Here is a 15,669-nt window from a genome sequence, read left to right on the forward strand (position 1 = left end):
GAAGCATCTCCATATTACTTTGTTTTTAGAGGGGAAAAAAATAAAAGATGCCCTTTCCGATTATGCTAGTACAACAGTTCTACATTCTTCATGGTCTTAGCCTGATATTACGCAGTGACAGATACACAATGTTGAAAAGACAGGTAAACCTGTCCTATGAATCACTGCTAGAAGTGTCAGTCTAGCCCATACTGTACATTAGCAGTAGCCCTTGCAATATACCCTGGGGTGCCATTATCAGTCTATCTTTTACTTGTTTTCCTACATCTACTGTAATAATCATTTCTGTTGATTTATTTTCAGTTACTTAGAAAAGATGCCTGGGACAGGGCTTATCTAGTCTCTCATTCCTTAAGCTTGCAACTTTAGGGCATTTTTACATGTGCTCCAGGGGTGGCTCCTTCAATTAGAGTAGCTCTGAGGGCTGCTTTAATTAAAACACCCACAACATCTCATGTATCAGAGTCCCTGAGCTTCAAAATGGCAGTGGGGGTGCTTTAACTAAAGGTCATTGAACAAGGTTTAGTTAAAGCACCCCTGCCACCATTTTGAAGCACAGGAATGCTGATACATGAGACACCAAGGCTGCTGAAGCATGCTAATTAGCACGCTCAATTGAGTCTGCTCCAACATGCTGTAATTACAGTGCCTCAGAACACCTTCCCCACACCCTCTAAGGGTGTCTGTCCTTAGAGTCCAGTTCTATCATTTTGCACTTTTGCGTAGTAAATGTGTCTACTCCCAAAGTAGTATAATTTGTTCCAGCTGCCTAAAGTAAGGGTATTAAACTGGACACTAGTTAGATGACTCTATGTTCCCTCCAGTAAGGGGGAACATAGAGCTGACAACTGATGGATAGATGAATAAATCCAATGATTGACAGAAGACAGAGGTTTTGGAGAAGAGATCTGGAGAAGAAAATGATAGATACAAGTCTAAGAGCTGTGAACCCAAGGAAAAGCTCTATACAAAGATGCAGGACAGTGGGGCATTGAAGTAGGAAAGGTAAGTGTGAAGGAGTGAGGCAGGACTTACAGCCTGGAGGGCCAGCAGGGCTGCAGCTGCAGCCTGGAAAGGAAAGAAAATACCCACCCAATTTCCAGAGCAGCATCTTGCTCAGGATTGGTGGAGGGGGGCCACTCAAAGGTAGTTCCAGCCCCAGCGAGGGGCAGAGGGGGGGTCAGGTCCCTGCAGGCCGCAGGGAGAGAGAAATGGCTGAGCATCTTGGCAGGAAGAAACTGCAGAACGGGCCTTGAGGAACACTGTGGGAGTGACCCTGAGGCCAGTGGAGGCCTGCGAACAAGTAGCTGTTGGGAATCTCAAGAGCAGAGCTGCAACTGAGGATCTGGAGCAAGGGAGCCCACAAGGCCAGAGAGAATCTCCGGACTGGAGTTTTTCCAACAGAGGATCCACGGGAGGACCAGAAGGGAAGGATCTACAGTTACAGGTACAGCCTTCAGGGGGATACCCTGAAAAGACTGTGTACGCTCATGGAAGAGTCAAAGATAATTTTAAGGTATTGAGTTTCCTTTGATTTCAGTGGCAGTTCAGCTTGAAACATAACTGCAAGGTTTGGCCATCTCTGGGGAAGGTTATAAATGGAGGGTGGAGGAATTTAATATCACAGTAACTACAATGTTATTAAATTATCAGTTGAGTTTAATGCATCATAAAGAAGTAAAACTACATTGGCATATTTAAGACAAACACTTTTTTTCTATGCACACTATCCACTGGACAGTCCCCTTTTCAAAATAACTACTTTTAACAGTCCAAGACACTTCTTCAGAAATTCTTCATGTATCCAACCTTTCACAAGTTTCCTTTTCTTTTATTTGTCCAAGGAAAAAAAAAATATCAAACCTGAAAACATTTACATTGCAAGCCACATTAGAATGCATAATTGGCATACAATAACCAATGTATAACAATTGTGTTTTACTTATTTCACTTTGTTCATCAATAAAAGAATATAAAAATCTTGTTCAACCGAGTGTTAAGTGTATTAAAATAGATTTGTATAGTACTGCACAGTTTCTCCCGGAGTTGTGAAAATGGTTGAAGGGACCACGTGCTGCCTAGTGATGGGTGACAGGAGAGGCCAGTCCCTCAATTTTAAAAATGGCATTCGGCACTGTATGATATGCTGATATGAGAGACTAGCCTCGTGGTGTGTTTTGGTGGATTCTTGTTTTGTTTAAATCCTTGGTGTGCTATGTAACTAAGAAACTCATAAAAGGACTGAGAAGATGGCATCTGTCACATGTAACTTGGCAATGTCAGAGGAAAAACTGGGTTGCCCATCACCAACTTCCAAGGTAGGCCTCCATGTTACAGGAAAGGCCTATGGCCTACTAAGGTGCCGACTGACCCTTGTAGTATCAGGAAGACTAGCTAGTGAAATAAGCAGGTGCTCTAGGATTCACTCAGGCTAATGCTTAACATATTCAAATGTGCTAAAAATCAACAAAATCTTTAAAAGGAATCAAGTTTCTGAAAAACCAAACAAACCCTTATTTTTTTGTACAGCCCAACCCTCCCCCCAAACTCTTGATATTATCCAATATGAGAAACAACCCCTTGAGGCAGTCTTTTCTGTACCATTTTGCAGATATTTCTGCAAGGAAAAAAAAAAAGCTTTTTCACATTACATATTTTTACAATAAAAAGGCAGTACAAAAATGTAAAGTTATCTTTTTTGGCATATTATCTGTACTGGCGAGAAAAGAACCAAATTTATTTGCTTTTAAAAAAAAATTCAAAGCAAAGAATACATAACCAAAACTAAAATAGAATTAAAAAAAAAAAATCAAACGGAACCTGCCAAATATATCTACTAATATGGTTTATGCTAAATCTTGCACAAAAACTCCATGAGAAAAATACATCAATAGCAAAATAAGTAAAAAGGACCTGCAAAAAAGTAAGGAGTTTTACAGTCATACCTCTTTAAATACTTCAGAACGCATATACAGAAGCATCAGCATGAAAATACTTCAATATTTTACTAGAAATGCTAACTTCATACAGTTTTTATTTAAATATCTGCAATTCTCAACTATAATAATACTGAAAAAATGATATTTTGTTTTGAAGGCTCTGTGAGTGTCCATGACGTCATTCTTGACAAAACAGCCCCATTTCCAGTTCACCTGAATCAATGTGGCAGACCTTGTTCATTTCAATAGGAATCTATGGAAAGTCCTAAGTAATTCAGTTCCTTCTTATATTACTGATTTCCCTCCCCCTCATAGCTTTACGCCCAACTACCTAACTACTAGCTTACTAACTCTTTGTATTTAATTTTTTTCCTTAAAGCAGAACTGTAAAATTGTCTGCCCTCCCCAGAAAAGAATATTCCATTTTCTATCGGCCGTACTTTTCCTGGTCCTCCTTATTCATAGATACATTAAGGCCAACATAACAAAAAGAAATCTCATAAGCACTGAAGGTCTCAGCAAATACAAAACTGCAGCAAAACCCACTCTGTGGCAAGTTGCTGCCAGTGACCTACAAACTGGACTGATTGGTTTGTAAGTTCTATGCGTATAAAAAGTGAGATTGTTTCTCCATTCCTTCCACTTCCCTTTGTGTCTGTTTCATTTCTCCTTTGCACATGTGTAAACAGTTTTTTTTTATTTCTTGCCCCCATCTTTTCACAGCCGGCTCTGTCAGTTGTTACCCTGTGATTGCTGCAAGGCTTTGTGCATGGCAGCAGAGGCAGATGAAGGTTTGATCCAGGGGACAGTTAGCAGGGAGGAGGTGGTAGTTGTTGTCATGGTAACCTGAATCATCTGCTCATTTTGTATCAGTCTAATGAGAGTTTTGAGACGTTCCAGTGATGACTGCGTCCCTTTCTGCTGGGCCAACAGGCTGTTCTTTAGCTCTAAGCATTTCTGTCAAAAAAAAAAGAGGAGAGGGAGCAAGAGACAGAATATGTTCAAATTGGTGTCAGATATCTCCACTAATATCTTTTCCTTGTCTGGAAAATATGTCCCTTTCAAACAAAATCAATTATTCTTTGGGGACTGGAAAAATACAAACATAGTAAACATAGTAGTCTCCATTGACACATATGGAGGACCAACTGTCTTAGCAGCAATATTCATTTAAGATCAAATATGTACAAGGGCCACTTTCACTGATTCCTGCTTAAAGACAGGTAAAAATTCATGACAGCCTCACATGCTCGAAAGATTTTATTGCCATGGCTTTGTAATGATATTATTCAGAAGTGTCAAAGCCACTAATAAGCTATGTGAATCTTCCTGAATGACACTGATAAAAACTTCAGGCCACTCCATGCAGTCATATATTTTTAATTTGACACATATTTTCCAATCCATGATAGGGTGATTGTTACCAATACTTACATTCATGTTACTAAGTTTAAAAATACCTCAAATGCTTTTTATGTAGAAATCTCCTATTTCATGTTTTGCCATGGTTAAAAACAAAAATCTACAGGGAAGGGCATGTGCCCACTGCATCTCTTGAGCTTTAGTCTACAATACTTTTTTTTTTAGGAGAAAAATTCTGGAGTTCCTGGGAAACTGGAAATACTTGGGAACAGCAATGTGCCCAGGACACGGGCAGCAGTGAGTAGTAGTTCCCACTGGAATCGCGACTGCAATCACACAGCTACCAGGAGGTGCTTTTTTTGCCTCTCTCTCCCCACAACACAAGTCAGTGCCCAGACTGGTTGCTCCATTTGTCCTGCCTTCATTACATCACTGCTTAGGAACAGAAATTTGCCCATTCTCTTTTTTTAATTATGGCAACTGTTTTCAAATACAGCTGCTCAGAGGTTTGGGATGTTGGATTAAAGGCAGAGAGCAGCTGAAGGAGTCCAAGGTGCTAGATAAATGCAGAGCTCTACAATTTATCACATGCTATCACCATCACATATTATGTGTTTCAAGTTTTCCACTTAATTCAACTGCTCTTTAATTCAAATTTTCCATAATATTAATCCAAACACAAGGAACCAAGTCACTCTACCCTATCTTAAACTGTTCCCACCAGACAAGTATGAATGGGATAAATATAACCACCTGCCAAAACTTCCATTTCAACAAGTTGGAATGGTTTGTACTCAAAGCTTCTATTTCGGTTTATGCATAACCCTTACTGAATTCAGTGGCAGTTACAGCCCCAATCACTGAATGCAGCCTGAAATTTCTTTCATTTGGTGCATCCATAATCCCATTCCACTGCCCCTAACCACTAGCAAAACTTCACTGCTCCCCCTTGAGACTCTTCTCCATGCTTGTGTTAACTTCCATTAGTGCTATGGTAGTAATACACACTTAAAGGAAATATTACCCACTGTGAGACCTTTTAATAAGTTATTACTTGTCCTCCCATTCTGATCTAAACATGATAAATATTTTAACACAGCTCTCCTGGATAATTCTAGTGGTACACCAAGCAGTGGCCAGTCACTGTTGTAGTTGCTGCTTTAACTTACCAAGATAGGGAAGTTTAAAATATTTATTTAGACCCTACTACAAATAGACTACTGCATTTTGGTGATCAGGTTGTGGTCTCAGCTAACTGCTTCCCCCTGTGCATGTCAAAACCTAAGGTTCTGAACTTGGGCCAGCTTTCCCTAGGCTGGTAGGGACAGGCAGCAGTGTAGAAGTAGGCTGTGCTATTCCCTAGAATCAGGGCACGTTTGAGTAACAACCTCCAGCTAACATTTCAAAAAGTTCCTGAAGTTTGGCCTGTGTAAGCCCACATCCAATGATGGAGAGAATGCTATGGCACAGGCCTTGAAAGAGGGATAACGATCATCTATCCTGCCTTACCTGTTTTGTGGACTGCTTAAGCAAGTACATGCCACTGGAGCTGTTACCCACACATGGATTTTCATGTGGACAGATTTCTTCAATAACAATACCACACTTCTGAACTGTGTTCAGAATGGAAAGGAAGGGACTTTTAATTTGTTCTTATTTGAGTGGGGAAGCATTATAATAGCACTTCAGTCACTGCTACTTTCTGCTCCTTGACCTGCCTGTTCACAAAGGGACCCTGTGCATTTCTTTGACGAGAAAGCATACACACTTAAACAGTTGTACTTTGTGAGCATATATCATTTTCCAGTCCCAAAGTGTCATTTTTTCAAGCAAAAATTCTTTATAAACATCTGTGTAGAAGACATTCTGCCTAACACTTGGGAGTCTTACTTTCATTGCATTGTTGAGAAGTCGATCTTTTTCTTCTAGCCCTCTATGTTCACTCTTCAGCTCACTGCCTCTCTTTAATAACTTTCTTTTCTCTTCTTCTTTGACTGTGGAACATAAAAGTTTAGAGTACAGATGTTAGACAAGCAAAAGGGGTATGCACATGCTTGAGAGAACAAGCATGCATATCTTGGATGGAAAGCTCCAGAGATTTATCTAGCCTCTTATATGTCCAGAGAAATCAGAAATTTCCAATTGCATAAGACTATTGCTTCACTTTAAATGGTTAGAGTACAGTAACCATATAGAAAATTAATCTTCAAGTATGACAATTTCATCCAAAAGGTAAATGTTTCAGGAAGTTTGAGTGAGTGAAAACAGGGTGCTGGAAAGGAACTATTTTAGCAACCTTGACTGGCAGGTATTAGCAGTGATCTTATGGCTCTTAACTTTGTCAAATCCCTCTACAAACATTAATTAATACTCATAGAACCCTCTGAGGGAGGTAGTTACTCCTATATTAAAGGTGAAACTGAGGTCTCTTGTTAGGAGCCAGGCCAATTTGTACCTGTTTTATGAGTAACATAGGAGTGAACAACAGCCAGAGTTCCAGTCCATGGCACATTTTCATCTTTCTTTAACACCTATAAATCCAGGGAACAACAAACATTAGAAATGCACAAAACCATAGACATAATGAATGCCTCCCCGCACAGCTTTACTGTAAAAAAGGTCACTCTGAGTAGTGCTGTATTTTGCAAACTAAAAAGAACTGAAAACAACTCTGGGATGACAATGATATTTTACTATAGAGTGTCACTAAAGCATTGCTAGAATTAACTTCTCAAATCTCACACCTCACAATCCCCAATGGATTCTTCACCCATCCCTTTTCAAACAGACTTGTATAATTGCCAGATACGTGACTCTGGGATTTTTTCTTACTACTGGCCAAGGGTGGGAGTGTGAAGATAGTTAAGGCACCTTGCCCTGTGAACCTAGCTGCATGTGGACATTTGGGCTAGAGAAGTTTAACATGGGGGCTTTGTCATTTCAGCTGAGGAGTTAAAGATAGTCACATCCACCCACTTATTTGCCAAACTGATGTGCTTTAACCAAGCTAACCCACCAAGTTGCTAGGCTTGGGGAGAACTTTGACCCTGGCATAAATGAACCTTGGCCCCAGCTAAAGCCATAGAATACAGGACACGATATGTTGCTTAATTTGGCCATTGGATTTGGCATGGGATGCTGGCTCCATTAAAGGTAAATATATATCAGAATCTCTCCCCAGCATTTTCAAAGGAATGAAACAGTAATCTTACGAAGGGGCTAACACTAAGAATTTTAAGGACCAAAATTTAAACTTACTAGTTTAGAAATTAACTTTTACTGCCTTAGCCACTGCTTCGCTGTTGTTGCTGCTCTAACAGTATTCACAACAGCTAAACAGATTATCATGCAGTCTGCATTTCAAAATGGCCATAGTTAATAGATATTTTTGTTAATATGTTTTCAAGAGGATAGTGTGCTTGCTTTCCTTACAACTTCTAGATCCTCAGATAAATTATGACATTGTCTCCCACTGTTTGTAAGTTACATTATTTGCTTCGCAATGCTCTGTGAAGGCAGTTTTATTGTAAAAACAAAAAAAAGAAGGAAAAGGAAAAAATGTAATTTTGTTCTCCAGTACAAATGTAGATGCATGTGAAAATAAGGCAAAAAATGTTTAAAGTGTAAGACTAGTACATGAAAATACCAAAGGAAATTATAGGAAAAACCTTGATATTGCTTTTCATAACCTTGTCCTCTTGGTTGTTACTATGGGGTGAACTAGTCTCTAGAATTATCATGCATGCAAACTCTCTGTTTTTCCTTCCAACTCATTTCTCCCTTCTATTTTTCTTGGGGTAGTTGCAATCTACATGCCAAAATTAGTTTACCTTCTGTTGGCACTTTGGGCATATCCATACCCCCTTGGGGGTAGTCTTCAGAGGAGGATCCAAGCAGTTGAGATGATATGCTCTAGGACATGTGCCACAGGGCTGCAAGTTAATGCCACGCTTGCATGCTGTGCAGTGTTCGTCATGATGGATCTCATTCTGAAAGAGAAGAAAAGGACTGACTGGGTCAAGTCAACCCATTAAACAACTCTCCAGGAGCAGTACTTGGGACCACAGTTTCATCAGACAGATCCATTCAAACATAATATCTCATTTTCAAAGGCATTCTGGCTATAGAAGGAAGATGGAAACAATTTAGTATTCATCAAGAAGATAAAAAAGCCAAAAGCAAGTTCAATTAGAAACAAATTAAACACAATGAAATAATCAAAAAATAATCACATAGGAACAAAAATCAAACAGATGCGAGTAAATTAATTTATCCAGTTGCTAAAGTTAAAATTGTTCCATTGTTTGTTACTAATAATGTGTCATTGTAATTTCCAATTCATGTATTGGCATGTGCAGTTCTGTTTCAAAACACAGGTCAAAGTCAATATGAAGAAAGTTTGTCTTTCAAGTCCAAAGCAAGGAAAAGAAGCCAGGAATTATTTTGGGGAGTGAACAGGGAATGGTGGGCAGTAAAATTCCAAGATTTATACATACTGCCCAGAAGAGCATCTAGGAAAATAATAAGCTTGAAAGCAACCTACTCCTATGTGTCCTCTCTCACAAATTTCCTGTAGAGGGCTCCCCCACCCCTCTCATCTCCATTTTGTTAATTGTTTTCTGATTTAAACCTTGCAGACCCTCTATGACATTCTTGCTCAAACAAGACTGATTGGTACTTTGTCTGTAGCAATATACACAATCAACTAACACTCATCAACAAAGTTACAATGTCACATAGTAAATTACTATGCTAATCTGGTGGCAATGTTAATTATTCTCTGTATAATTAAGTGTATTTTAATAAAGGAAGGACTGATTTTGAAGCTTTCGGGGTTTGTGAATCATATACATTTTTCTAGTACTTTTTCAGAAAGGGGAAAATGATTCCATGCTTTTTCTTATTTGTACCCTAAATGTATTTTTTGGCTTTAGGAATACTTTTTTCCAAAGTTTCATGTTAGTTTTACACAGCATCAATTCCTGAACTCAAAAATTACTGCTGTCTACAATGTCTGTATTATAAAAGTACTTTTAAAAGCATCTTAATTTTAAACTCATTATAGATAAATGTTATCTAAAGCAAATAGAACAGTCACTAATATTTTTTAGGATGCTTACACAAGCTACAAACTAAAGCATAGTTTCACAGTTGGTAGGGTCGGAAGGGACCTGAGCAGATCATCAAGTCCGATCCCCTGCCATGGGCAGGAAAGAATGCTGGGGTCAAATGACCCTGGCAAGGTGATTCCCTTGGAAGTTGGTTGCAGCTCCTAGACACCCTGACTATAGTGCCTCCTGATGTCTACCCTGAATCGACTATCAGTCAACTTATGGCTATTATTCCGTGTTACTCCCGGTAGTGCTTGGGGGAACAAGAACTCTCCCACTGCCTGCTGGTCCCCCTTGGAAAGTTTATAGATGGCCACCAGATCCCCTCTTAGCCTTCTCTTGTGGAGGCTGAACAGGTTCAGCTCCTGTAGCCTGTCCTTGTAGGGCCTGCCCTGCTGAACCCTGATCATACGAGTGGCCCTCCTCTGGACCCTCTCAATGCTGTCCACATCCCTCCTGAAGTGTGGCACCCAAAACTAGATGCAGTACTCCAACTGCAGCCTGACCAGTGTCGCATAGAGGGGGAGTATCACCTCCTTGGATCTACTTGTGATGCATCTATGGATGCATCACAAGGTGTGGTTAGCCTTCTTGACTGTGTCCTTACATTGGCAGCCCGTGTTCATCCTGGAGTCAATAGTGACTTCAAGATCCTTTTCTGACTCTGTGCTGATGAGAAGGGAGTTCCCCAGCCTGTAGGTATGCTGCTAGTTCTTCCTCCCCAGGTGCAATACCTTGCACTTGTCAGTATTGAAACCCGAGCCATATTTTTTCAATTGGTTGATTCCACAAAGGTATTACACTCATGAGAGAATATGTGTTCATCTTTCCATAATTCTATTTTAATGGCTCAAAGATCTACCTAAGTTGGAAACATTCAAGAAATGGAGTAGGAAAAAGCAAAGCATATTTCAATGTTATACCTTGGCAGAGACTACGGTAATTAACAGGAAACACTGTACTACACCAGGATGTCACAGAGACAAGTAAAGTACAAATCTTCCTAAACATACCTTCCAACATGGATCCTCATTTGCTAGCATATGAAAGAAGGGCAGAGAACAGATTAGTGGGCAACACATCAGTGTAGCAATGCCAGTTCTCAGCTATGGAGTCATTTTAGTTAAGCTGAGGTACAAGTGAAGATGAAAGGTGGAGTCATAGTAAAAACTAGTTTAACATCCACAGGAAAGAGTGACATAGCAGCTACAGAGCACATTTTTGTACTCATGGTTGTATGACTGTTCCTCTGATTTCAAGAATTATGCACCTAAAATCTAAATGCTGAAAATGCTAAAATACCATAGTATCATAAAGACAATTTGTATTGACAAGAAATGCCCATACTGTATTTGTTAGGAAAGTCTTTAAGAGCTTGAACTTGCTTGGCACTAAACATTTTGGCCCTGATCCAGCAGAGCACTTACGCATGTGTATAAAACTAGGAGTATACAATCAGGACTGCTAAGTTAAGCATCTGTTTAAATGCCTAAGTGATTTGTGGCCAAAGCGTTCAGCACTTGGAAGAATTAGGCTTTAAATGATCATAACATCTCTGCTATCAATAGTGCCTTGGGTTCAAGGAGATAGAAACATCTTTCTTTGGTTCCTTAAGTTCTTATTCAAATGACATATTATCTGACATGTGCCTATACATGCATGATGACCAGAACTGGATCACTTATCATATCTCACTTATATAATATGTTCCACAAATAATATGTATCTATTTTTACATTACACATCCACTTTCATTGAGTACAATTTTTCCATCTCTGTACGTCATGTATATATACAGATACATACCTCCCCCCATGCACAAATCATTCAGACTGAATTAATAGCACAAGTTATTTATTGGGTATTTGAGGAGTGTTTTATACAAGTCATGTACATCAGAGAAGGCAACCTCATTTCAGCTGAGATATTTTCCAATCAATGAAATCTGAATTGGCATTTTATAGAGAATATCAGAAAAAAATATCTTCTATATATTTTGTTTCTAAATGATGCCATTTCATGCTTTCTTTAAAAATAGATTTTTTAAAATTCCCTTTTCAGTTCATTTTGATTGTCATACTTTCAACTACATTCAATGCTTGCTTTTCTCTTCTATGTATGCTTGCTATTAGATCTAACCTAATCTAATGATGTAAAAGAAGGGTTATACAATGATAAATGGGGCAGTGAGCTATGCAGTGAGGACTGACAGATTATTCAGACTGAACAGTTTGGGACAGGAACCATCTTTGGGTTGTAATTTGCAGGGCCTAATATGCTAAGGTCTTAACAGCCTAAGGGTAGGTACAGACATTTCACTTTTACTGGTATAAGTGATCAGAAACTGATCTATACCAATAACAAAACAGAAGTTTGGCACACAAACTGGTTTATATCTGTAATAGAACAGAAGTTTGGTGCACATAGACTGCTTTAAAAATGGTGGAACCCAGTCACCTCATCCGCACAAAGGGCGCAGAAAACTGTGTAACTTAAATCCATTCTGCTTTTAGCTTTTTGAATGTCTGTACCTAGCCTAAGATCCTAGCATTTGATAGTGGCTCATAGGAACTACCACTGCACAACTGAATAATCAACCACCACCACAGAGTGACATGGGGAGGGACTACAACAAGGATTGTGCATGTTATTGAAGTGGCTGTAGGACTCCTAAACAAACAGCTAAGATTTAAGGTAAAAAAAGGACTGATCCCAAACAGCCTTATGACAGTCGTTCCACTAATGGTTTGTCATCTGTCTACTCCCCTTCCAAATAAAACTATAGAGACAGAGAGAAAAGGGAGACGGCATGAAGAGAATTCACTGAAAAACTAACAGGAAAACAGCCAAGGATTTATTGGGAAACACAGTCCTCTGATAATGCAAATTATAAAGAAAAATGCATTTAGGTTAGTATAAGATGAATAAGGAGACTGCAGTTGTAAACTGCATGAAAAGACAGCAAACACAACTTTACAAGTTTAATGAAACAACACTTAGTTCCTTCTAGTGCTTGGCAGAAAAATTTCCTGTTGAAAAATGAAGAATGTTTCTACCATCACCTATATCTGAAGCACCACTGTATGCATTACCACCAACTAAGTCACAGAGACTGTATCAAGTGCAGAGCTATTCAAACTCTGTCACTAGCTTCCCCTCCTCTTCTGCAAAGTAATCAAATATCTCATCTTGTCATTCAGACTTTTGTGCAGTTCTGTTGTGTCTGTCTTCCCCCATATGTCCTCTCAGGCACTCTCTTTGTTCCTCTTTCCCACCCTTAGCTCTATGTCTTTTTCTCACAGTGTTGCTTATGTTTGAAACAGGCTTCTTCTCACAAGCAACTTTAATTCTCTTCACCAAATTTATTATCTGAAGGATCAACTCTCATGATATTTATCATGGAGCTGTGTAACACTGGAGGGTGCAGGGGGGAGGGTTAGGAGCACAGCACAAGAAGGAGTCCTACTTAAAGCCTCAGGTCCTTAAGTGATTATGCATGAATTGCAGCTAAACTTTTTAAAAGAAAAGTTCCTACAGCAAAACTGGAAAATGTGATCCCTTAAAGATGAAAACAGAGGGTAAATGAAAATACCAGAATTTTTATTATTTTATTTTTTAAATCTCATTTTTTAACTAACATCATATTTTTGAGCACTTGGGTTAGGCAATACCATCCCCTTAACCACAGATGACTGGTAGGAGGGCACCAGGGGGTGCATGTGCCCCCCCGAGACTGGCTCCTGGCTTGGCACCGCTCAGGATGGGGCAGTTTTTTTGCTGCGTGGGCCAGTGGCGTGTTGGGAGGTGGGGGTGAGGCACTAAGCCGTGGCACAGAAGTATAGGAGTGGATATGGGGTTTTTGGCCTGCCTCTGGGCCCACCCACAAATTATGCCCCCCAGACTCAGGAGGCACCAGTCAATCCTGCCCTTAACATCCACTTCCATCTACCTATCTTACTACTCTACAATTACAGTACTACTCTACTACAATTGCAGGCTTTCCATTGATTTCAAAGGCTCTAAATCAAGCTGAATATGTTTTTGAACTTCTGGCCTTATCCTTTAATTGTTGTGCAGTGTAATGATCTATTGTGCGTGCTCCAAGGGATGGGACCCATGTATAGCTATGACCTATGTACTGCTTTAGGAGTAATACATAAGAAACACCACTAATAAATATTTAACACCGTACCATAATTGCTGTGTAGTCATTTCAAGAAATACTTACCTCTTGCAGAAAGGAACAAGGGGTTATTCAAATAATTTGATGCAAGGCGTTTCCGCTGCAAAGAAAGAGAAAAAAAACTATGTTGTCAGCTGAAGAGCATTTCTTTTCTCTCACTCTTTTGTACCAACAATCTCTAAGGAACTTCTTCCATATCTATAATCAAGTACTTGCAAGCTAATTCTGTGATTTAGAACTCAACTGCTTAAGTGTCTTCAGTTGGTCATTTAGAGTGTACACAGCTACATAATTTATCTTTCTAACACGTTTTTCATAAACCAGCTTTATGTGCATTAGGTTTTATTAAGAGGAGGTAGATGCAAATCATAAATGTTATTGATTGGACCTCCAGAGCAGTTCCTGGGATCTGTAGTACAAGGAAACAGTACAAAAAAGCCCCTCACAACCCAGCATTCAAATAACTTTCATAAAAGGAAAAATGCAAATAAAACTGTGGCTGTAAGATGCCACTTTTATTAGTGCTGACAGAAATAGTGATGGACTTTTCACCAGAGGAGAAATTATTTTTACTGGCTTGAAAATTATCTACAGGCAAATTTTGTTTGCAGGCTGCCTACTAGGGTTCTAGTAAAATATTTTCTTCCAAAACTTAATGTTCACCACCTTTAGGATTTAGAGGCATTTCAGTTTCCTGAAATTGTCAATGCAAATTCCTAACCTATAAACCTGTCTATTAGAAACCTGATTAAGATAATCAACTAGTTTCACATAGTCCATTGCTTATATGATAACAACTATTGGTCACTAGCAAACGGCTGGATTCAAATCAGTGATCTAGGCTAGAGAAAGACATTCAAAAAGCCCAAGCCTGAATTAATTCAATCTTTGTAGGTTAGTCTAGCCTGCGTTGATTGAACTGATTTGCAAGTGAATAGGCATTCACTTTTGATTCAGGAAATGCAGGCACATGCCTACAGTGGCTCAAGCTAGAATCCAGGGAGGACACTACAGTGAGTCCTCCCTTCCCTTCTGCAGCAGGCGCAAGGCTGGAAGAAAGCTGACTTGGGGGACATGGCCCTTCAACAGGCTGCTAAGTATGATTGGGGAGGATTTTAAATCCCCACCTTGGCCTGCAGGGACCCCAGCTGGTGTGTGCCTGGAATAGGAGGGGGGAAGCAACCCTTGCCAGACACCAGCACGGGCAGCACCACAGATGAAGGGGGTCAGGGAGGGGAATTAAACTCGCCTGTCTCCCCTGTCAGGCATGGGCAGGGGACCCCAGCCGGGGTCTGCCCAGCTTTCCCCCCTGCTCACCGCTCATGTGGTGGGGGGCCTGTCCAGAGCTGGCCAGCATGGCCCTGCCATCCACCCAGGGCTGAGGCTGGGGCTGCAGGGCTGAGACTGGGGCTGGGCTGTGGCTGCGGGGATAAGGTTGGGGCTGGCCCTGTGACTACAGGGCTGAACTGGGCCAGCTCAGGGGTACTGCTGAGGGTGGGCGGAGAGGGGCCAGCCCAGGCTGAGGCCATGGGAGCTGTGCACCCAGATTGCTCCCAGCTTCCTGCACCCGGCCTGTGTGGGGCTGTCATGGAGCCACACCTGGCTAGGAAGGGCCTGGTGGAGCTGTCCTGGGCTGGGCCATGGGGGCAGGGCCCTTCCCAGCTGGCTGTGGCTCCATGACAGCCTGGCCCACATACGTGGTGGCTGGTCAGATAGGGGTGTAAAGGTGATGCTACTGTAGCTGCAGGCAGGCACCTTGGCAGCCAGACTGGGCATGTGGGATGTGTTAATCATGCCTGTGGCTGCCTGGGCCAGCTAAGACGCACCAGCAGGCCCAAAGCCCAGCAGCCACCCACTGTACAGGGTTCTGTGCCTGAAGCCGCCTCTGCCATCACACCCCCTTTCTGTCACCGTACAGCACCTGGCCGGCTGCAGCCACACCAGAAGCTGCATGCTAGCCAGGACAAGCAGGGCTGTTCTGCCTCCCTTGCCTCCAGATGCCACTGCAGCTTCCACCTCTGTCCCCAACAAGCTGCTCTGGGTGGGTGGGCAGGCAGCTTCAGCCCAGTGGCTT

The 15,669-nt window shown here is 40.9% G+C and overlaps 1 protein-coding gene across 3 annotated transcripts in view; it reads right to left on the reverse strand.

The window, feature by feature from the left end:
- Positions 1 to 1,647: 1,647 nt before the first annotated feature.
- The window catches only part of PHF21B (PHD finger protein 21B), a 266,164-nt gene continuing 252,142 nt past the window's right edge, over positions 1,648 to 15,669 (reverse strand). For all 3 annotated transcript variants that reach the window (XM_090043788.1, XM_090043789.1, XM_090043787.1), the window contains 6 exons: positions 13,641 to 13,695; positions 10,426 to 10,448; positions 8,132 to 8,290; positions 6,757 to 6,832; positions 6,192 to 6,295; positions 1,648 to 3,896 (listed from right to left, as the gene is read on the reverse strand). In XM_090043788.1, coding sequence (XP_089899914.1) covers positions 3,672 to 3,896; positions 6,192 to 6,295; positions 6,757 to 6,832; positions 8,132 to 8,290; positions 10,426 to 10,448; positions 13,641 to 13,695 — 642 coding nt within the window. In that variant the 3' untranslated portion in view covers positions 1,648 to 3,671. The remainder of the gene's footprint in view (positions 3,897 to 6,191; positions 6,296 to 6,756; positions 6,833 to 8,131; positions 8,291 to 10,425; positions 10,449 to 13,640; positions 13,696 to 15,669) is intronic.

The sequence above is a fragment of the Crocodylus siamensis genome, chromosome 4, assembly GCF_052110815.1.
Source record: "Crocodylus siamensis isolate JL-2025a chromosome 4, ASM5211081v1, whole genome shotgun sequence".
Lineage (NCBI taxonomy): Eukaryota > Metazoa > Chordata > Crocodylia > Crocodylidae > Crocodylus > Crocodylus siamensis.